Consider the following 24,717-nt stretch of genomic DNA (forward strand, 5'->3'; position numbering starts at 1 on the left):
GGCAAGGAACTTGTGACTTGGTAAATCTTCAGGAGATACAATAGAAGCAACCCTTTGAATTTCAGACTGGAACCCCCCCATTTACACAACAGCCTCACACCCTCTGGCTTCTGATGGACACTTGTACGGATCAGAAAGCAATTCTTTTTCCTAATTCAACATGGTTGTCCATAACTTCAGTCTCAGTATAGAAACTCCTTGGTTTTTCTGAATGCTGGAAATCAACTGCAAGGTAAGAGTTTGATTTGGCAGGAGATGGAAGGGCTTTCTGCTTTTCACTGTGGATGGTATATGGCCCTCTGAATATTATGCAGGAAACAAACGTGTTGCCTTTGCCGGAGAAACATACCGTACACTTGGCCTCTTCTGCCCTCTTCCCATGCTATTTTGTACGGTGAGTTTTGGTATTCAACTGAGAGCCAGTGTTTGCTACTGTTTGCATGGGTATGAGGCTTAAGTAACCAGTAGACACTTCTAGACGAAAACATCTTTCACCACCTGCAACAGCAGAGGGATGAATAAGGATGTAAATGATGGTTTCCAATTCTTCCTTTTCTAATTAAGAGAATGTACATTCAATTCATTAAAGCCATCTGTGTGACAATTATCTTACTGTAAAAGCTCTGGATCAGTTTTCCTCATCCAGAAGCTCTTGTTTTTTGATGCTGTTTGTTACTGATTCGGCCTAAACCTAAAATTTCAGCTCTCTGGAGTGTACAATGCCTTTAAATATGGAATTGTGACTACTGTGCCTAACCATAAACATTACAATGGCAATGTTCTTCAAAATATTCCATTATCCAGCTGCCTTTAATAAGGATCTCCTCACAGTTTTTCCTCTAACCCTTGGAGAATTCTACTCCTCTATGTTTTAAAATTGTTAATGCAATAGGGAAGAGACTTGAAAGGCTTTAAGGAGAAAATTAATTTATGCAACTTTCTTAAAAAAGTGTCTGTTGCTTACTTCTTATAAGGTCCTGCTGCTAACTACTAAATCTACTATGTTTTAACAGGGTTAATAGCATGACTAACTGCATTCTCTAGAAACTAGGAAAACGACTTCTCCTGTATCATCAAGTTTAAGCTTCTTCTTCACTGTCACCCACTTTTAATTTAAAGGCTTGGCAAGACCACCGCTTCAGAAAAGAAAGAGAATGAAACGTGACATTTTGTTTAAGTTACAATTCTTAATGACATGAAGATCAAAGTGTAAAGCTGCATCATTCACATTTAACAATTCATACTCTACAGAAAAAGGAGATTAAAAACCAGTACTGCAGTAACCCTAACAGTAACAGATTTTAATACAGACACAGAGAGGTGTTCTCCAAAACATGATTTTAATGAAATCTGCATTTGGAGCCTAAAGAGAGTAAGAACAGAGAAATATGCTTGTTATTCCTTTTTTACATTACCATTAAAGATTAACCACTTAACGTAAAAAAGAAACTGCAAGTCTTTGTGATAGAATGGAACACAAATACAATGTTAGCTAAAACCAAACCAACAAGAGCTTTTCATTCTGCCCGCACTGAGGGGCCAACAGTTACTTTCACACTCAAAGCCAAGAGAGATGAGAAGTCCAGTATGTCTCCCATCAGTTTCCCAAAAATTAATTTGAAGCATTAAATACTAGCTGACTGTTGTAGTCACAGAAGAGAGAAATTAGTGTTTAGAATACTTAACTCATGTTTCACAACATTTTAGAGTATAACGTGCATTCCACTCTATATTTCAAAGCATGCAAAAGCTGTTTCAAGAGCAGTTTTATCCTGCTACTGTAACCTTGCAGTTGACATAGAAGTGAAGAGAGGCACATTTTAATAAATCCTCTTGTAAACATTTTGCTATAGCACTCTATACCTTTTTTAAAGTAGCATTTTGTAAAAATGGAAAGAGGTTAATTTTAACCCATTGCAAAACACACACTATTGCCATGCATTTCAGAAAGTGTCTTAACATTGCACTTAAACAGAACAGAGACACCACAGACAGCTGGAGTCTTGTTAACCAGCGTAAGTGATAAGAAAATAGGAATACAATTTTAGAATTTGGTAAGGAAAGCATTTCATTTTTATGAGAATGCTCTTCAACTTCCTGGTTGAAGTATTTCAGTTGAAAACCAAGATGATTAGAAGAAAAACTGCTTTGAGCATTTATCCCCTGCCCCAAAAAATACAACTTCAGAGGTCTTAACAAGCAAGGAGGTATCAGTGCCTTTGTCTCTCCAGAGCTACACCTGTAAATTATTTAATCAGTTTTAAAATCTGTTTCACCTCTGTGGGGCATACATTTATTTTTGTTCAGTGTTCTCAACATTTTTCTGTGTCACTAGCTCAGAAGCAGTACATTTCATCAGAAAAAAAGCCCGAATAGGAAGAAAAGAGAAGAACGGGAAATGAGTTAGTTAAACATCTGACTAAAGAAATACCAATTTTTTATATTCTGAATGGCCTGTAGTTCCTTGTCCTTGCCACAGTCTGGGTCCAGCTACTGCTGCATTTAGCATCAATATGTCTCACTAAAATAAACTTATTCCTATCTCTGAAGTGGTAAGACTAAGAATGGGGAAAAAAAGGAGAGAAAAAAAAAAATGCTGGTCCAGAAAGCTGGTACGTATACAGGAGTAGAGAGAAAACTGGTGTGGAGACAAAACTGGCTTGCCAAGGAGGCAAAACTCCTACTACACATTAGCATTGGCCTTAGTGGCACATGCATCTCGGACAGGGCCTGCTGTTCCAAAACCCCTCCCACTCAGTAAATCCTGAACTAAACCCTAAGACATTATCCAGCACAAGCTCTGCAATAATTTGGTTTAAAATTAAGAAAAATTAAACAGGATAATATAAACATCAAAGGCTAATTGAGAGTGGTATTAAGTGCATGAACTCATTTGCCTGGACACCTAACTCCAAGTATCTGACAAGGCAGGAGTTCAGCAGATGGCCTCATCACCATAAAAATTAAATTCTGCATGGAGGTGAAAGTCTTTAGGACTGATGCACACTGGTAGATATTTAGACAGAACTACAAACAAGAAATCAGTATGGCCTCTTAAACCGGTTTGGTTTTAAAGAGTAGCTAACTGTAGACACCTTCCTTTCACTAGATTTACATACACTTAATAGTGATATGCTTTCTCTTTTGAGAATGTTTCCCACTCAAAAACTTGCTAACAATTAACATTTTTTTAGACTACATTTCTGGACTAATGATGTCCAACTAATTTTAAACAGGATATTTGACAGTTATAAAGACAGAAATGTAAACTGAAACCACTAAAGAACATTACAGATTCTAGAGTATCAAACTCTAAAAATCTAAAAATCCCCTTCTCTGTGGCCTAGATAAAAATAATTATTTTTATGACTTGAAGAATAATGCGTATCATTTCTAGGATGGTGTGATTTGTGATTCTCTAGACATTTAAAGAGTAGCAGAAAAGCATAAAAAAAATCAAACTACACATTTTCACAAATGACAAACTGGGTGGCATGTCTTTTAATCATTACAAATGAGATAAATTCAGCCAACTGAATATAATTTTACTCCTGTGTATCTGCAAGAGAAATTAACAGGGTTTCTTCATTCTCTTAACTTCATACAACCTAGACATGGCATAGGACAAACAGGTGAAAGCTGTTTCAAAATAGAGTCAGAAAGTAATAACACACAAACAACACTGCTTTTAACATACCTTTGTTTAAAATATCCCCATATTTTTCCAAAGAATTGCTAAGCTAGTAGGTAACACACTGTACACTAACAGGAAACACAGAACAGCCCGAAAGCAAGGAAGAACTGTTCTTATATGCTCCGAAGACACATTCTTCCTCATCTTATTTCATAAACAAAAAAGTGTTCTGATATCAACTTAAAAAAAAAAAAATTAAAAAAGACCCTGCTAAAACAACTTTACCTTTATCTAGTTCACTTGGCTTCCAAATAGCTCTATCACTGACAAAGGCCTAAATCAACTTGTTAAACTTCTGGAGCAAGAACCCCATAGGTACAATTACTGCCCACCACTGAAATGAAACATCAAGTCAAAAATATCCAATATGTTAGACCACAAAACGTGAAAGTAAACTGCATTCTATCGAACAGAAATTAATTTTGCTTTAAGACATTTGCAGGGTTAATGTGCCATAATAAATTCTACTAGTAATCAACAGTAAAGTGCTGAATTATATTAATTACCTGAATCGCACTCACATTTATGATCTTCGTTTACAGATTTTTTTTATCAAGTCAAAAGAGCCCTTTCTGGTTTAAAAGCTAAGCTGTTGTGCAAATATTATAAAAATAGGTACTTTAATTAGGAGCTATATACACAACAGAACTTCCGCTTTTTGTTAAGTACAGCTGACATAGCAGAGATGAAAAATCCATGCAAGTATTTATAAAGATACTTAAAATGAAGAAAAAAGGACACTGCTATAGAACTTCCAATACTCTGGCATACAGCCACTCACTATATTAGATGATGTCTAGATCTGGACTGATTAACATCATGCCACCAACATGCTTTAGTTTCTCTTGTAGCTAAAGTTGATTTGTAAATTTTAAACTACAGCATACATTTGATCTATTTCTCCTTGAAGTGTATAATTAAATTTGAGGTTAAACTTTGAGCGAACTTCACATCTAGTCACAAAACCAGCACAAGCAAGACATTAGTGCAAAGGGGAAGGTGTCAGTTGTACATAATGAGGACTCTTCCCCTCACTGCATGATGCAATAAAATGATTTTCAGATTCAAAGTTCAAGTGGACTATGATGAGAAAAAGCAAGATTTTCTTCTCCCGAATTTAGGACAAATTTCCAGAAGATCAAAATGAAAGCAACCTCAGTTAAAGTAGTCAAAAAAGTCAAACCCAACTTTGGAAAGCTGATACGTAATTCCAAAATTCATCATGCTATAAAGACAGCATTCTCAAAAGAGCCCCAAACAAACTGCAAAACAAAATTGGCATTTAAGTTGAAATTGGCCAAGTGCTGCATAGAAATATGCTCACACACAACAGTCATGTTTAAGCCAGTGCATAGAGAAGATAAAAGCACTTATGGTAGTTGCAAATGTTAACAAGTCCATACAACTTGTACAGTTTAGCAATGAGTCCATAGAAAGAGAATAGAGTAAGAGTAGAAATGCTGAAGCAAAACAAAAAAAATATGACCTTCCAAGTGTATAAAATCCACATAACAGTTATAGTAGAAAGACATCAGTGGAAAATACTTAACTCAGTTCCAAACACCCAACAGGCAAATAAGACCAGAATAGACAAGCCTTTGGCAGACGACTTTAACAGTCTAAATATGGCATTACATTTCTAAATAACCCACAAAATATATTATATGGCATATTCATATTAAATACTGGGTAACCAGCTCTACAGATCTGATGCTAACAATGCTTTAGCCAATGAGAGCAAGATGGAGCAAGCTAAGGGAACGCTGGTGTATCACAACAGTGCTAAAGGAAAATACCATCACCAAGTCGTGCTTCAAAAACAGTACTGTGGGACTCCACACTATCATCTATGGAGCAAAACAAAGCTCTCTAGTTTTTCAGGGATGTGCCCTGTGTAGTATATGTTATGATTCACTATTACACGAGCAGCAAGACACTGCAACGTAGTATGATTTATGGGCTGGATTAAATTTTTTGCTATCTCCTTTTCATCCAGCAAATCACTAGCAGTTTGTTTATGCAAGTTGGTGGCATCAAAGTGTGAACCTGACTTGATAAGAAGATTCATAATGTCTGGATGGTTGTTCAGCGCAGCAATGTGTAATGGACTGTTGTTATCAGAGTCTCTGACATTTACATCAGCACCACATTCCACCAGGATAGCCGTAACTTGCAGAGAGGGGAATTTACAAACTGGGTAACGACCCACACATGTAGTATTATTGTCAACAGCAAGGTGAAGGGGACTAAAGTTGTTCTTTCCTCTAGGCTGAAGCTTAAGAAACTTGTAAATAGTCTGTTTCTTAAAATGCTCCTGTTCTGAGCTGCAAGGTACTTTCTCCAACAAGCAAATTAAATGCAAAATGATAGAAAGGGCTTTGTTCAGCTGTATTGGATCAGGAGGACACTGGGTTTGTTTCATGGCCCGTTCTATTTCAAGAACACTTTTGCACAGTATACCCATAAGATCATCAAATGTGACAGTAGTGCCTAGCAGGCCTTTTGCCCTATCCTGCAGCATGAAGGAGAAAAGTTCAGCAAATGATAGTAAACTGCTGGCTGTCATAGGGCTCAGTGGATCAAGATTGCTCTGCTGCATGTCCAAAGCATATTTCCATAAGTTGATGCAACGCTTGAAGTTTCCAGAGTCTGCATAGACAGCACCTCTGTATCTAATATAGTAGGATGTATCTGGGTGAGAAGGGCCAAGAATACGTTCTCTAATTAATAGTGCTTGCATTCTCATTTCATCAGGGTCTGCAATAAGATTTTCTAGCTCTTCTCTGCTGTTTACCTCTTTAGCATAATCATACGCCATAATTAGTGTTTGTGGCACAGGTTTGCTCAGGATATTAGTCCTATCACTGTATCTCATTTCCATAGCTCGCTTCCAGTATTTCAAAGCACCAAGTAGGTCTCTCTTTTTGTCCACAAAGGTTGCTCCTAGAAGTTCCAGAGCATTTATGCGCTCAGCCTTACTGGTCTGTACATGCTGGGTCAGAAAGTCCACAATATTTGTGTGGCCTGTCACACTAGCTGACAGAAGGGGAGTCATTCCATACCCATCTTTTTCCATTTTTGCACAATACTTGAGAAGCATCTTCATGATCTCTAAACTTCCAGATTCTGCACAGTCATGTAATGCAGTGTTTCCTGCAAGAAAAGAAACACAATTACACAAATTGGAATCAAATTATGGTCCAACTCCCACCACACTAACAGAAAAAAAAGTTAAAATACCCAAACATTAATAGTTAAAAAATAGCTGTTTTGACATCTATGGACTATGAAAGGCTTGGATGACAAAGTAAGATATTCAAGATCAGATTAAATATCAAGTCTGACAGGCAGTTATACAAATCAAAACCTCTTTAATTCTTTCAGGCAATAATATCAAGCATTTTAAGGACCTTTTTGTCTCATTATGTAAAAAAAAAAAAAAAAGTAAAATTGAATTCTCCACTACATAAAAGCACAGGAGCAAGCAAAAAGTCAGTCAAGGGGGAAGACGACCAGCTTGGCTGAACAGAGAACTCCTCGTGGAGCTCAAGAAGAAATTGCACACTCTCTGGAAGGGAGGTCAGGCTTTTCATTAATATTACAGAGCTGTGGTTCATTTATGCAGGGAGAAGACAAAAAAGGACAAAGCTCAGAGTTGAAACTGGCCAGTGTTGTGTCAGACAACAAGGAAAGGCTTTTTAAGTACCTTAACAGCAAGAAGAGGCCTAAAGAAAACTTCAGACTGATACTTGTTGAAGATGGCCACACGACTAATAGGGATGGAGAAAAAACAGAGGCATTTAGTGCTTTTTTGCCTCAGTCTTTAATAATACAGAAAGACCCTGGGCCACCTGGTCCCCTAAGTTAGAGGACCATCACTGTGGGAGAGGTGACTTTCCATTCATGAACACTGAATTTGTAAGGGACCAGCTATGTCAGCTAAATGTTCACAAGTCCATGGGGCCTGATGGGATTCATCCCATGATACTGAAGGGGCTAGTGGATGTTACAGCAGGACCCCTCTTGTTAGGGAATAGACTGCCTTAGCTTATTGAATTATTTGGTATAGTGCTTCTTATAAAACTTATTTAACATAGAATTCACTTAGCGTAAGTTTGCTTAGCATAACTTCTGCAAGCTGTGAACCTTTGGACTTTCTGCTTCATTAAGTAAAAAGGCCACAGAGTCGTCAAGCTGCAAGATAAAGGGAGCTGTGTCTTTGGAGATAAATAAGTGAACAGAACAGCATCAAACAAAAGAATGTTTTGGCAGTTACCACAAACTCATTTTCTCCAGCTGCAGCAACGGAACTGCAACTGAAGGTCAGAACTTTGTCAGTCAACCTGACAAAAAGGAAGAGACCCAATGAAGAACAGGGGGACCCCAGACTCCAATTTTGCAATTGGCACGGAGTGATGCACAGAGGGTGGGGACTTGGGTAAAACTGACCAAGTTTTTTCTGGTGAGCATCCCTCTTGAGGAGGAACCCAGCTCAAGCTGCTCTAAGTTCTACCTTGCAAATCAGTATTTATTTTAGAAGCATTTCTGGAATCCATGCCTGAGTCTCTGCTACAGGAAACCTAGAGAAAAATAACTTCTCTAAGACTCTCAGTCATTTACGAAAGGTCTTGGGAGGTCTGCACTGACTGGAAGCTGACCTATGTTACTCCAGTTTATAAGAAGGGCATCTGGGAAGCCCCAGGAAACTACAGACCTGTTAGTCTAACCTCAGTGCTTAGAAAAAATATTGAGATCATACTGGGTGTTGTTGAAAGGCATTAAAAGGACGATGCAATCATCAGGCACAGTCAGCATGGGCTCACAAAGTGAAAGTCCTGTTTAACTAATTTGATATCCTACTAGGATAAGGTCACCAGTCTAGTGAATGAAGGGAAGGCAGTGGATGTAATTTTTAGCTTTTCTGGATTTTAGTAAGGCTTTTGATACTGTCCTTCACAGCATCCTTTGGACAAGTTGTCCAGCTGTGGGATGAGTGGGTTCAGAAGCTTGGTGAAGAACTGGCTGAAGGGCAGAGCTCAAAAGGCTGTAGCAAACAGGGCTACATCTTGTTGGTGACCAGTCACCAGCAGTGTTCCTCATGGCTCAGTCCTACAGAAAGTGCTATTCATTTTACTTGTCAATTATCTAGACACTTGAATGCACCCCTAGCAAGTTTGCTGATGCCATCAAACTGGGAGGTGCTGTTGACTCTCTTGAGGGACAAGATTTCTTGCAAAGGAATCTAAGTAGATTAGGCAATGATTAATGGGATGAAAATTAACAAGAACAAATGCTGGATTCTGCACTGAGATCCAGTAACGGGGCACAAGTATGAACTGGGAGAGCAGTGTCTGGGGAGCAGCCCTGCAGAACAGGCCCTGGGGTGCTGGCTGACAGCAGCTCAGTGTGAGTCAGCAGTGTGTGCCCTGGCAGCCCAGAGGCAAAACCCATCCTGGGGGCATCAAACACAGCACAGCCAGTGCTCAGAGGATGGGACTGTCCCCTGGATTCAGCCTTGGTGCAGCCTCACCAAGAGGGCTGGGAGCGGTTCTGGGACCCACGATTCAAGAAGTATGTGAAGGTCCCTGAATGCCTCCAGAGGAGGGCAACACAGTTGGTGGAAAGGCTGGAAGGCATGTCCTGTGAGGAGCAGCTGAGGACTTTGGGCTGTTCTAGTTTGGAGTGAAGGAGGCTGAGAGATGACCTCATTGCTCTCTACAGCTTCCTGAGGAGGGCACATGGAGAGGGAGATGCTGAACTCTCCTCTCTGGGATCCAGTGACAGGACACAAGGGAATGGTCTAAAGCTGTGCCATGGGAGGTGTTTAAGAGGCATTTGGGCAATGTCTTTAAAAATTTGATTTAACTTCAGGTCGGCCCTGAAGCGGTCAAGCAGATGACCATTTTAAGTCCCTTTGGACTGAAATATTTTATTCTCTAAGGGATTTTGTATCTGTTTCCAGGCATGAAAGAGAAACTTAAGCCTGCTATCTTTATGCTGTTTCACTTTCCCTTCTTCCCTTGTCAAAATGCCCTTCCCCTCTGTCTCTAGCAATAACAAAAAAAAACCCAAAAACCAACAAACAAACAAACAAAATCCATATGAAAATTAAAGCTGGGCTGACTCAACATTGGCTTTGTTTGTCTCTACATCATGCCTCTTCCTCCCTCCATTTGCCCACCCTTCTGATTTAGATGTTCTGAAGCAATAATTGTACAGAACAGAAAATACAACCCATCACAATAGACCTTTCATCTCAGCTGCGGCCTTTGACATGGCCAATGTATTCTGGGGGAGCTGGATATTTTGTCAAGCACAGGTATACAGCCAAACTATTCTTAATGCTTTCTTAGGTCTTTATCCTCAAGTCCCACATTAATCCCTCTGCTCCTCTGGTTAGGATTCCCAAAGCCAAGAAGAAAAAAATGCCTTCAACACAAACCCATCTCTCCTATAAACTTCTTATCATCTACATGTAGATTATTTTTCATTAGCATAACATTACACAGACTTTTATTTAAAGGCACTCTAGTCCTAACACCATGTGGGTAAATTTCTAGTAAGCACTAGTGTCACCTGTCTGAAAATGCTATCCACAGAGAAACAGAAAGCAAGCACTGAACACCACAGTTAAATATTTAACTATTAGTCTTCAACCAGATGAAAATTTGCTTAACTTCAAATACGAGCACTTCACTGTAGGAGAAGGAGACAAACTCCCCTGGTCCCCTCCCAACATAAGAAAGTTCCCTATGTGGTTGACTGCTTTTAAAAATTAGAGAATTTAAATCCACCTTCTTCTTTCAAGTATATTATACAGATTCAGGCATAGCAATTTTTCAGCCTCCCACTAAATTAATATGCAAGTTATGAACAGAACACTAATGTGAAAATTCCATCCCAATTAAGATTTCTTACCATTAGCCCTGCAAACTCCACTGAACTGCCCATCAGATCATCAGCTTCTGTTACACTGTCAGCAAGTTTCCACATTCATAAATTAGAACTTTTTTCTAAGGGTTCTCTGCCCATTTATACTCACCAAATTTGGCTGAGAGGGAAGTTTCCTGAAACTTCCTTATTTGCATTTTTTATAGTCTTTTTTTTTAATGCCAACAAGACAGTGACTAAGTGTGCTTTGCTGTAGTACTTCTAGTCTCTAACAGAACTACAGTGGGTTAGGAAACAAAGCAGTAGTCTTGAAATATTCAGCTAATGTTTGGGATCAGTGTGTATTTGTAGATACGTAGTCTACTCATCAAAACATTTTCTATTTATCTTATTTCTTTTTCCAGGCCCTTTAGAATGTGCAGTTCACACTTTATACTAGAGTATTTAGGTAATGAAACTCAAATCAAAAATGTGTCTGCAATCTGTCTTAAAAGCTGAACACTGCATAGAAATAAACTAAAAGTAAAATGGAGGTAAAATCTTCCTGCTAATGCATTCTTTCTGCCATTAACATATTGTTCACACTGTCATAAACATGATAAACTCAAAAGCAAAATATCTGAAGTTAGTACATGTATGTAAAGAAAGACTCATTTATAAAATACACTTCAGAAATAGAAAATTTGATTTTCAATTATAAGAAGCTGATGGAGTTCTATATAAACAATCCTGACATCCTCTAGCTTTTGCATACATGACTTCATAACACACTTAACTTCTTTCTAACAAGACACAGTAAGAGGATGTCAAATTGACGAAAAAAAAAAAAAACACGCAAAATTCAGAAATATCTGGCCAAACCACAATGATTGTCCACCAGATTCAATACCTACTTGTTGCCAGAAGAGCCAGATACCTTATATCTACAATGCAGACCTCTATTCTGTGTTCTGAATCAGCATATTATCAAGTAGTAGCTTGCTTTTATCTCTGGTGGCAACTGAGACAACAAGGTGTTCATCCAACACTTTTTCAAGTTTTGGTATGCAGAAAAATAAGTATGTAGCAACTCAGGTTTTGTTAAGATGAAAATTCTCTGATGTGCAATGGGCATTCTGCCTTGGTTTCCCCACTAGTATCCCAATCATCCCTCTTCAACTCCTTCTCTTCTAATCTTCAACTTCTTAAAACTTTACAGGTAAATTGGTCTGCTGCTGCTTCCTCAAACTTGTATGTGTACCATCTGAAGAAAACCTGACAGCACATTTCAAGACCTCTTAGCTGCTCTCAGTTCCAGCAATCAGGAAAACAACGGTAAGACAGAATGGTAGTTGTTCAGGACACACCAATTCTCAATCCAGGCTCACAAGATACCAAAATTCAGCTGACACACTAACCAAATTCACACAAAAGACATGTCAAAACTTATTTTCAAAAGCTTTAGGCCCAAGTTTGACATGTTTTTGCAATTATAGCAAAACTATGAACATATTTCATCCCCCAACCAGAATTAAGTACAAGTTCCAAACACAAAAAACAAAACCCGCAACCACCAACCAAAAAAAAACCACACAGAAAATACCAGATTGTTTCATTAACAGACAGTGAACTTGGAACACATTCCCTTCTGAAAACATTTCTTAATAGTGGTCAGTGATTTTACTATGTTTTACTAACAAGCAAGCTGAGGAAGACACCGTGACACGAAGTGGCACCTTAAAATATCAATCAAATCAAGATTTACAGAGCTAAATCAGTTCATACAATGACAGGTGATTTTCAATCTTTAGTAACTCTGGCAGTTTTTACCAGTAATAGAGAGGTTTGGTCACACTACAGTCTCGACCAATATCAACAAAATTTCCAATCACAGGAACAGAGATTTAACTAAATTTAGGTGAAATCCGGTGATTATGGCCCGCACAGTTTCTCAGCTGTAATTCCCTCTGTCCTTATCACGCATCGCTGACCAGAAAAGGGTCAATAGCTGAATATTAAGGAGCATGAGACCATTAAATTCCTATGATAGAAAGGTGTCAAAAGCAGACAGAAAAATACACAAACTTGACAACTCACATCCATTATAACTCATCTCCCTATGCTGGAGAAAGTTTTTCTTAAAACACAACTACTGCAGTCAATTGAGAACTAAAGACTGGCAGGTTTCTCAGACCACCTGCACTTCTGCACTCAGTGATGAAGGCAAAGCCAGATGCATCTGTGTGCTGGCTGAGCCACCAGTTCATGCAGCCATTTCAGGATGTATTCCAGTCCATATACCCATGCCTCACAGCAGAAACACTGCAATTGTCACCTGTTTTCTATCTACAAGTCAATATTTTAAGATATTTTGAAAGCTGTAATAGAAAAGCATATCAAAGACAAATAAAACAAATGGTATTAGTAAAACAAGTTCTTACTGTTGGTTCACAACTATTAGTGTATTTTGCTGGCTTTGACAATAGGACCAATGGCAGCTATTCATATTGTAGATCCATCACCACAGAATGCTGTTTTTGATACCCTTTTATCACTTGCCAGGTACATATGCTATGACACATTAATGCTGAAAAAATCCACACAAATTAAGGTTGGTCATTGTCTGCGCAAATTCAGGTTCAATCCAACAGTCTGTGTCATTAATTCACATTGCAGCTATGCAGAACATGTTGAAATATGCTTAAGGTTCCAAGGAATTTCACTACTCTGTCCAACTGTATGTCCTTAATTAAAAAAAAAAAAAAATGGTTTTTTTTATTTGTATTACAATTACTGACTTAAGCTTAAACAGCTGTTGCTTACAACATATCTGAAGTAGTGTAGTTTTTTAGCTACTCATAGTAGCCCTTAAGAGTTAAAATAACCACAGTTATTCTAAGCCATGTACAAACAATAAAGGAAGGTCATCCCCACTAATTTTTAGTGGCTGCACCTCACTTCAGTTCGACTGGATGGTTCAGGTACAGCAGTGGAAAGAACACATTGTAAAAAACCAAGTTTCCATAGACTAAAAGTGCGCATGGGTACAAAGACAGTTGAGAGCCGCCAACTTGAAAAACTATAAGCCCCAGTCTTAAGAAATAAGATTACTAGCCATCTACACTTAGCAAGTGTCAAGTGTTAAATCTGAGGAAGAACTTGAAAGAAAACATGGCAATGACCTTAATATGTGATTCAAAGTCTATGTTCCATATACTGGCCAAGAATGGAACAGTTCAAATAACTATAGCAAATCAGCCATTATTCTGTGAATTAACTGACCCATTTCAAAAACAACATATTGCCTATAGTGTCAAGAACAGTGGCTAAACACAATTAAGAAGTTAATTCAATTCTTGTAACATGGTTTATTCAGTAACAAACTAAAAGTCAACATTATATCTACTGCTGTATTAAAAACGAAAAAGGCTGAAAATAAAGGTAATTTGAAAGTCATTCTCTTTCATAGGCAGTTTTCCAAGGGACACATACAAAGATGTTGGTCAAATCAAAGTATTTTTTGAAGGTATGAATGATGGTATTTCACAACAGGTTTAATTAAATTTTCTTAATCCATTTTAATTCTAAAATGATCTGCAGGAATTTAATAACATAGAGAAGATTGCTAATACTACAACAAGATTAAAGGCTCATCATTCTTGCACAGAAATAAAATTGGACTGGAAATGTTTTGCTAGTCATGATACTTCTCAGCTAGAAAGTGAGTGCCACTATACTGTGCTGCTAACACTGCTTACAAACTATTTCTATCTGTATAAAACACCACTATTCACATTACCTAATAACTTCCTCTAATTAAAAACTGCAACAAAGAAATGGACCTCCAGTCCTTCCAAATCGTTCAAAAACAAATTAAGGAAAATGCTATGGTCAACTGACACCATAGCTCCATGTTTTATTCTTTGGTTACCATCTTCTGTTGAAAGTGGTATGAACATTATGCAAACACTTCACATATCACAGAAATTAGAGTTGGGGGTGGGCATTCAAATTCATAATGAGGCCATGTCTTTCTATGTCAGAAGCAAATATTTCCCAAAATAGACTGGCAGCTTGTAACACGGGAATGAAAGAAAATGAAGTAATGACACAGAAAGTGATTTGACTTGATTTGCAACCAATTAAGTATCTTCAATTCCTAATACTTACAAAATGCTCGATCAAACTTACAAGTAGTAAAAGTTACACTAAAATTTAGTATCTAGCTGATTTCATATCCAAGATTTTTAAACATGTGAGAAAAAGATTTAAACAACCGACCAGTATGTAGAATTAACCACATGCATTTATTTTTGCTGCTGTGCAGATGAAATCAATCACTTTTATTAAGTAAAGCTGTTCATGTAACATAGATTTTTTTTTTCTAACAGAGGACTTGAAGTAATTAAGTCTTTCAAGAGTTTTACATGGGCAGTGCACACAAGAACTGCAGAAAAATACATCCCTACACTTACCATGCAGAATAAAGAAAAACTAAAGGTACATCTTTGTTTAAGAATAAATTAAGTGAAAATTGCAAAGACTTTCTAATCTCAGTAAGTTATTTTAATCTGATTTCCATATACCATAATGGAATAATTGCTTTCTTGCTCACTGAAGAACTCCATGAGAACTTGTATTATTAAGATTACCAATAAAAAACATGCTGTTAATAATTTAATTGCAATATTCCTTTTTAGTTGAAATTCAATAATTTATTCCTTGTTTAAAAGAATTATCGTTATTTTATTTACAGACATTCCTATGAAGTTGTTTCCACACAGTGTCATACACAAAATATCTACAAAATGCAGTGCACTATGCCATGTAATACTTACCAAAAAAGGAGAAAAAAATAGAAACCCAAAAAAAAAAAGGGCACAGAATACTTTTAGAGCAAAGACTTACACAACTTATTCACAAGGCAGGAAAAAGACAGGAAAGGAAAAAAAAAAAAAGGTGCTTTGTTTTGAGTTTGTTTGGTGTTTCCTTTCCCCCCACCACAAAATTAATCTTGGCAAGCAGACAAGACAAAAAAATAAACCAACAAAAACTCAGAAGAAAATGAACCTGTCAGACTCCTTAATGTTTACTGCAAGAGAAAATTAATTATTTTTAATGAAAACTAAACCACAGTGATCACAGAGCAAAGAGTGTGAATCTCTCTAATCCCCTATCTCTGGGTCTGCCAAGTCTGCAAAAGATTCCTTCCCTTACCAGCAGGTTTGAGTGTTACACTTTCCAGTACCCCACATAAATGACAATACTGAAATAGCACTAGTCCTTGCGTATAACCTTGATGTAGTACCCATAGACTAAGGTCTGCATGCTCCCCTACTTTCCAAAATGAGGAAGCAACATCAACAAGCCTTGTCCTCCACATCATTTTACAAAGCTATTCTAATCAAATACTGTGCCAGTAGAATCTAAGAAAAACAAGATTTTGAATTATAGTGTTATTTTGCATTTTCAAAATATAGGAGCCCCTCCAACTGCTACGGTAGTATGGAGGATCATAAATGACAAAGAATCAAGGCTTGCAAGCAAACAATCCTGTGTAGTTCTCCAGAGATACCTAAAGGAACACCTCGTTCAGCAGGTCTTAATAAAATTTTCTAATATTCAGGAGGAGAAAAATTACTCTTTTGGCTAGCAGATGATTCTGCTAACAACAGAAGAGGGACAGAGTTAGTGAAGGCCACCAGTAAAATCCATGAATATCACCTCGAAGAGAAAGAGACCACATACCACGCAACTGAGCAATGGAAAGACTTACAAGCCACATTCAGAAAAAAATATCTGCCTTTCAAGCAGATATTTTGGAAAAGAATCCTTATTCCTTGTGCCATTACATTCAGACCATCCTGGCTTTCAGCTCCTGTGTACTTTATCTGTAATTTAACTTGTTAATTGCAGAAAGGAGGAGAATGAATCTTGATTACTGCAGCAAGTCTGGTGGATGAGGATAAACCATAAGACAAATTATCAAAATGTGCATTGCAAATTTTTAAAATGTAAGATCTAAGTGTCCTGTCGTTATAACAGTAGTATGAGATCCTTTTAAAATAGTCTACATGCAAAATAATTTTAAGGCACTTATATGAAATATTTTATTCTAAATACAAAAACCAACAAACACAGCCCCAGGTATATAACCAAGAGAGAGCAAACCTGTAATTTGAAGGCCAAAGACTGCTACCACTTGAACTGCAAAAGTAATCATTTCTGTCTCTACACATAGCAGCCAAATGAAGACAGTGCACAGAAACACATCAGTGAAACACTGTTCAAGAATCCAGAGGTCTGTTCTGAACATGGTAAGGGAGCACCACCCTAACAAGAGGTCACTGGCATGCTTCACAACGCAGCAGAACAGAAAACTACATACAACAGTCACACTAAACATCCTCATCATCCAGCACAAAGATAAAAAAACCTCAGGTTTCTGCTACTGTAGCATTATCCACACCATTCCTCCTTTTAAGGGCAGCATAAAAGCTTTAAGATCTTTCAGTTCCAAGAGGGCTGTTTTTTTTTAATAAAACAAAAAAACCCAAACAAACCTAACTTGCAATTTGAGATATTACTATATACCAGTGTAACTGGGTTGTTATTGATATTATTATGTACCAGTGTAACTGGTTTGTTATTTTTTAATCTGAAATACAGGAGTAATATATTGGAGAAGCCTCTGAATTAGGAAGACAGTGGTGAATTAACTAACTTTTTAAGTGTTGCTTTGGCTGCTTTTTGCTTTTCTTAAAAACAAACAAACAAAAACAAACAACAAACAAACAAAAACAAACAAAAAACAAACAAACAAAAAAACCCCACCAACCACAACCAAAAACCACCACCAAAGAAAACCAAGTTTCTAGAAATATCTTTGCTATTTTCCACAAATCTGGGAGAAAACCCCCACCCTTTTTACCCCAGGTATCAGTTATTGTCCCCACTAACACTGTTCATGTAACACAAAACGTGTTCTTAAAAAATCCTTCATTTACATTTGTGTTGCCTATGTACTTCATAAAAATTTGGGGAAACTGTGGAAGTTCAGATCTTCAAAACAGCAGAAACAAAGACAATTACAGGCTCTTACTTTAAAACTATTGGCCATCTTTCGCAGTACCGGACTCACCTACCGCAAATATCTTGTTACCTCCTTCACCACCTTCTCCTGCAAGACAGTGCCAGACCTTCACTTTCCCTGGTGTAGCATCTTATCTGACACAGACTCTGAAGTCTTCATGAACACCTTAATCATGTCCTAGCCATACTTGTGCACTTCCACAACTGTCTATGTTTAAACACAGACAACAGTAATGCACTAGTAAAGTGAATAATAAGGACCAGTAAAGCCTACCCCACTAGCACAAAATGAGGGTGAAAAATTGCTGCAGAGATCTATCTTTTTCCCTGTTAAATCAGATATTTAACAGCACTGCTCTGTTCATACCTATTATGTAAAGGAATTGTTTTAAAACTAAAAAACAATACAAATTTTACATTTAGCTTGTTATTCCAAGAACCCTCTGTCTAGAAAAAATGACATTTTTATTCTATCACAAGTCCATGATGATTCATAAGCAGCCTTAAATCCTCACAGAGGAAGTTTTATTTTGCTCTGCCCACCTCTATGACAAATCTGTAGTTTAGCTTTCTTTACATTAAACCCACATATTTGCACGACTTGCTGAAAAAAAGACATATTTAACTGAACAGCTTTTCCAAAGATTACTCTCATATTTGACATTTACAGGTATCATACAGTATTCTAGATACAAAGTACACTTTAACAGAAATAACTGTCTAGTATACTGTTACAAATGTGATTGTCCAGAAACAGGCAGTGGAAGTATTATGCTACAAAAAGATTTATTAGCAGATTAGTAATATCTATACAAGAAATAACCTGCTGAAACACAATCCTGGCTCAGTGGACTAAAAATTAACTGTAACCTGCAATAACTGGTATGCTCCTCAGGTAAATATCATACCCAGTTACATGTTTGAGATGTAATAAAAACCCCAGTGGTTAAACCAAGAGGTCCACATAGTTAAGATCACAGCAAAAACAACAGAAATTTTCCCTTCAAACAATAGCACCAGGGTAAGTGTAAAGAGAGGTAAAGAGATGTTCTTCGTGATCTCTGCACCACTCAAATTCTTCTGTTGGGATCACAGTTACCTGCATCTTCGTTTCTTCAATCCTAATTTATGTTTTTGTTTAATAACACTGCAAAAAGGTCCAAAATTATTCAATAATTGGGAGGAAGAGTTGGATGAAGAGCAAAGTCATTATTAATTTCCAATACAGAAAATAATTTTTCTCCTTTATGCCTCATCCTTGTACTAGCCTTATTAGTACAGGTCAGTTTTCTCTACAACATACATCGTTTAAGAAATAGCAGGAAATACAAGAATATATGCTGATATTTTTGAGTACGTCGCTACTCTCAGCAAGTTTATCACCTTTTTGCACATGGATGAGATGTTTCATATGACTAAGTCTTTCTAAGAATTAGAGGTTTAAGATTAAAATGTATTAACTTAGAAGGAAACCCTACAACCCGTTTTAACAAAGGAGTACATTGAAATAAAAGACAGTAAAAACATAGCCAAATACACTTTATGTCTTAATCATCCACTTTATGAAACTAGGACAATATCTTTGGATGTCAGCCTCCTAAAGAAACAGAAATGAGTAACTTTACCCCCAACTTACCACAAGGAAAGTGAAAAAAATAACTTACCTTTCACACTTTTTCTGTTAACATCAGCTCCTTTTTCAAGTAAATACTGAGCAATTTCTTTGTGGCCTTTGTAACACGAGATCATCAAGCACGTATGCCCATGACGGTTTGATACTTCCAGGTCTGCTTTGTGCTCCACAAGGTATTTCACTATTTCCAGGTGACCATCAAAACAGGCAGCTCTAAGTGGTGTTGAATTCGTCAGAGTTGTATTGTTGACAGATGCGCCGTGATCTAACAGACACTGAACCACCTTCAAATGGCCAGCAGCTGATGCTGCCCACAATGGTGGAGCCCCCTCGATGGTCTCACCGTCAAAATTCACTGAACCACCAACTTCTATTGATGCAGAGCAATGGTCCAACAAGTATTCCACCATGTCCAGGTGACCATAACGGGCTGCCATTAGAAGTGGGGTGGCACCATTGGTTTTCTCTGACATCAGCAGAGCTACCTCTTCTCTTGTTTTGCTTGCCAGTAACTTGGACAGGAGCCGCAGCTTCCCATCACGAGCTGCATTGAACACTGCTGTCTTTAGATCCATTTAGTCTGTACCTCTCACCTTCTTTAAGGATACACACCTGCCTTTTTCAGAGTCAAATGCTCACTGGAAACTCACAGACCAAACAGAATACCCCCAGCTTCTCAAATCAGTTTCATCTAGAGGGGTCAACATGGAGACTCTGAACAGGGTCCTGACAAAGCACAGGCTGTGCTTATTATAAACCTGCAAGATAAAAAATTCTGGATGTTTTCACCTCCTACTTGGCAAACCAGTAACCACAACTGTATTTTTCTACAGCTGTCCCCAGACAACTCGCTGTTGCAGTGTACCGACGTCCAGCTGCCTTCCCTGGAGCCACCCCCGGGCTGCGCGGTGCCCCCTCAGGAAAGCTCTTTGGGGGGAAGGGGCTGATCCTACCAGCGTGTTATTCATACCACCCGCGGAAAAATCCTCTTCTCCCTTACAGCGTTAGAAGCCGCAGTCCCGGCTGGTTTTGAGGCGTAGTCTGAGGCAAGAGCCGCCCCTCCGGCTCCCCCGAAGAGCCCCACAGACACGCACCCCACGGTGGAAAGTCCAGCAGGGAAGGCGACGCACGGCCCGGCCGAGTCTCAGGCAGTAAGGAGAGCCCGAGCCTGCCCTCTCCCTCACGACCACCCTCAGCCCCCCAAGAGGCCCGACGGCCATCCTCCAAGCGAGACCCCTCAGCACGCCCCCTCCCCCACGCTCCTGCCCCCCAGGGCCCCGGATCCGCTCCCGGCTCCCTCACGGTCCACCCCGGGATCGGTGCCGGCTACAAAGGGCCACCGGGCTATGGGTTACCTTCCCGGGGCGCTATCGGCCCCCTCCCGCCGCAGCCAGCCTCAGACGGAAGCGCCCGCCGCCGCCGCCTCCCCCCGAGCCCCGTCCAGCTCCTCCATGTCAGCCGGTCCGCACCGCCCAGGAACGGCCTTCTGCCCGGGGCGCGGCGCGGCGCAGCCTCCTGGGCGCGGCCGGGGCCAATCAGAAAAGGGCGCGGGCGCCCGCCCGCCACTCGCAGCGAGGCTCGGGGCGGGACAACGCCGCCGCTCAACGGCGGCGCAGAACGCGGCGGCTGGCCGTTAGGGGGCGGGCGAGGGCCATTCGCCGCGCCGCACCCGCACCCGCGCCAGCGCGGGCGGGGGGTGGAGGCCGGTCCCGGGTGTCGGGGCTCATGTGGGGCGCGGAGTGGTCTGTGCGGCCGCTCCTGCGGGTTGGCGGCGGGACCCTCGTGTGGGGGCAGCGCGACTCCGTGAGGCAGAAGATAGCGTATCTGTATATGCCTCGTTAATTAACGAATTGCGGGTGAAATGGCCGATTTTTGCAGTGCAGAGGGTGCTCTGGCTCTGGACGACATCACCTTTTGGCATGAAGTGTGCTTTTGCTGATATTGCGTGGCTTAGCACATCATGTTTATTTTGTTTCTATAATAATAAAACGGGAGAAAGATCCTGAAAAGCTGCACCTAAGCAAGGCAACTTCTGTCACTACCACATGTATTACCTGCAAGCCTCAAAAAGGAAGGACACCATGCGCAGCAACAGACTTGGAGGAGATCCATGGTCATTAACAGGCAGTAATTTGGATGACTGAGTAGCCCACTCATATCCCTCCTGACCCACCCTCCCCAAAAACATCAAAACAAAGAAAACCAAAAAACACAAACAACAAACAAACAAAAACAAAAACCACAAAAACACCAGAACATACACAAAACAACCAACAAGAGGAAACAGTGCAATTTGTCCCTTAGTACCTGTTGCTGGCACAGGGTACCTGGGCTACTGGTTATTTTGTCTACAAACCTCAGAACCAGAACGATGAAAACAAACTGATGGGGGTTTAGAGAAGAGCAATCAAAATTATTAAGGAGCTGGCAGGACTAATTTATGGAGATAGATTAAAAGATACAACTGTGTGTAAATGCTAAATTAGAAGTAAGTGAGGGAAAGAAGAATAGAGAACTTCTTCAAGAGATGTGTGTGGAACAGAGGAGTTATCTGAAGAGTTCTACAAGCTTTAGTCAACAGCAGTTGGGAAGAAAATGAAGGGAACGGTTCTGTACTGGAGAGAACATGGAGGTGGTAACCTGACAGAACATTCCTCTTCAGTCCCTGGAGCTTTTAGGGTGGGCTGTCTGCAACACGGTCAGCACTGATGGACCTGCAACCTGCAGAGCTTCACAATTGCTTGTGAAGTGGTGGATGCCACAGTACTTCTACAGATGGCAAACACGGGTATGTCCCCACTCCCTCCTGGCTCCAAATTAGGCCAAGGTCCTGGGGCGGGGTCCATGGGAGGAAAATTGAGCAGACAGGGCAGCGGGGAGTGGCAACCGCTTCTGCAGAGACCTCCTGCCTGGACCAAGGCGGAAGGTGAACCCTGGCACACAGCTGCAAGGCACGGTGAGTTTTGGCACCGCCTATTGAACCACCGTGTTTCTTCTTTAAATTAAAATCTCTGTCTCCTGTGGCAAATAATAGGTCTACCCTGATATTTCAGAAATCTACCTTGCAGTCCCTAGATCTGGGCATCTATGAATTAAGCAGAGAAATAAATTATTAAAGAAAATGTTACAGGAGTTATATTTGTCCAAGTGCTCTGCTGCTATCCTTCTCTTTCACACCTCATTATACATATGTCTTCAACAATTACTTAATCATATTTATATTTTATAGAGGCCATTCTCCGCACACAAGTGGACTTGTGGAGGTCTGACAGTGCAGCTGCACCCTGAGCCCTGTTGTACGTGTTTCATCCTTCCACGCTGCCCTGCGGAGGCAGCACTTGCTCAGCAGTACCTGGTTCTACAGGGGCACAGAGAGCCGTGGGTCTGGGTGTGGCCCCAGCCAGCAGTTATCTTCTGATTCCCAGAATGGATCTAAGCCCTGCTTCCCAGAGGTCAAAAGCAAATATTCTCACCCCATGTATCTGAAGCAGCATGAAAAACAAGAGATAGCAATTCCTTCTTTAAGGTTTCATCTTTAAACATCCGTTACCAGTCAATCTTGTGTGGGGACAGTGTGCTGGCAACAATTTCACCTACCTTACCTCCTCCTCTCTTGTGGGTCCATGGTGGATGTGGGAATAATGGCCCCACGCCCACAGTGGACAGATGCATTGTTGTGAGACTGGGATTTTAGATGGTGCCCCCAAACACGGCCCATGCCACTGAAAAGACCAGTTAGCCTTGATGCTTGATCACTTTGCAGTTTCCTTCCCCAAAATATACTCTGATTTTGAAAGCTCTGAATGGAGAGTGGAAAAATAGCGTGCTGAGATTGCTTAGTTCTCACCTCAGGATATTCTTATGCTCACAGCTATTCACAGGAAACAGCAGAAGGGATTTGTCGAATACACAAGGGACTAATGTGCTACCCACCTTGCAGGCACCTACAGTTTGGTGTTGAGTGGTCCTCCCTTAGTGCCTGGGTCATGCGTCTGTGGCTCTGTGTCTCATTAGACCAGTGTTTTATTGTTGCATCCACAGCCTCAGTTCCCAACTGAAGAAGAGATGTTCACCGTTCTCCATTCAAAACCTGCCTGGACACATTCCTGTGTGATCTGCTCTAGGTGAACCTGCTTTAACACGTGGTCTGGACTAGATGATCTCCAGAGGTCCCTTCCAACCCTGACCATTCTGTGATTCTGTGATTTTATGTACAAATAGTAATACCATAATAAAAAACTCACAGATCACCAGACAAGCTTGATAGAGTGCTTCATCTGAACTAGCAGGCGGGTTTTCAGAGCTTCCACTGATAATATTTCAGGAGCCAAATTCTGTTTTCAGCAAGAGATCCAGTTGTTAAGTGCTGTATGATTTAGTTTCATGCCTTGGTTCTTTATCTGTATGTCCCAAACGACAGAAGAGGACAGTGCAGTGCCTGCTTTCCCCTTGAGGCAGATAGTACACACCAGTACAGCAAAAAGAAGCCTCAGCCACATATCTGTCTTTAGCTTTGGCACTAGAAGCAATATATCTACATGAATAGGGTGATTTCCTCTAATTCTTTATCCCACTTTTCATCATCCACCAGGCAATATCCCCAGTATGACTATACTTCCCTCGGGCCCTAAGCTAACTCAGAAAACTCCGTATTGCATTTTGCAAGGTGGACATGCACTCCAGGTCCTCTGTGTAATGTGTGTAGCTCATGTCTTACCTAAACTGGCACTTGGTCCCCTACACAGAGCTGGCTGAGAGGTAGGTCAGGAGGGAATACAGGGTAAAGGATGAGGAAGGAGGCTCCCAGGAAGGGGAGCCAGAGCAAATGACAAGCTGAGCAGAGAGATGCCTAAGGCATCTGTGAGCAAATGCCAACATGTGAGGTAAGGCCAAATTCTTCAATAAATTGGAATACCTATTAAAGCACAGCCGGAATCCTAGGTCTTCCCTGAGGTACCCTGACCACCAGGCGAGGACATGGTGATGGCAAACTCCTGTCATCCACTGCCAAACTTACCTTAGGAAAGCCTCCTTCCTGGATGCTGGTCCTTGCCCACCTCTCTGGCAGCCCCAACAGTGGCACAAATGCCTGCAGTGATGCTACATGCAGTTGCTGGCACTCGCTCTTACCTGTGAATGTTCATGCATTTTCACATGAGGCCGAAGAGCTTGTCGAGGACTGACAGAGACAATCTGGAAACATCTGCACCCAAAGACTGTGACACTGTTTGCAGCAGTGGGAGACCCCTGCACCACACAAGATAGCCAGGGGATGCACACCTGCACCCCGGGGCCAGGGCAAGGGCTAAAGGCACCAGCAGCACCTTCTCACACCGTCCGAGCCCAAGCAATATCTGTGTGTGCTGCATCGCCAAACATCCCTCTGTCCCTCAGGACAACAAGTGTCACGGACCTTGGACACACACTT

At 40.3% G+C, this 24,717-nt stretch overlaps 1 protein-coding gene across 1 annotated transcript; it reads right to left on the bottom strand.

Moving 5' to 3' along the window:
• Positions 1-1,321: 1,321 nt before the first annotated feature.
• Positions 1,322-20,785, bottom strand: FEM1C (fem-1 homolog C). The gene is made up of 3 exons (XM_065861195.2): positions 20,645-20,785; positions 19,321-20,047; positions 1,322-6,847 (listed from the first exon to the last, which is right to left on the bottom strand). The coding sequence occupies exons 2-3, from the start codon at positions 19,862-19,864 to the stop codon at positions 5,538-5,540; spliced, it is 1,854 nt and encodes a 617-aa protein (XP_065717267.1). The 5' UTR covers positions 19,865-20,047; positions 20,645-20,785; the 3' UTR covers positions 1,322-5,537.
• Positions 20,786-24,717: the final 3,932 nt, after the last annotated feature.

The sequence above is a fragment of the Patagioenas fasciata genome, chromosome Z, assembly GCF_037038585.1.
Source record: "Patagioenas fasciata isolate bPatFas1 chromosome Z, bPatFas1.hap1, whole genome shotgun sequence".
NCBI classification, from domain to species: domain Eukaryota; kingdom Metazoa; phylum Chordata; class Aves; order Columbiformes; family Columbidae; genus Patagioenas; species Patagioenas fasciata.

Coding starts and splice junctions, on each gene's coding strand:
- FEM1C (XM_065861195.2), bottom strand. CDS start 19,864: ATGGATCTAAAGACAGCAGTGTTCAATGCAGCTCGTGATGGGAAGCTG. Junction 6,848..19,320: donor TAACAGAAAAAGTGTGAAAG/GTAAGTTATTTT, acceptor CTTTTCTTGCAG/GAAACACTGCATTACATGAC.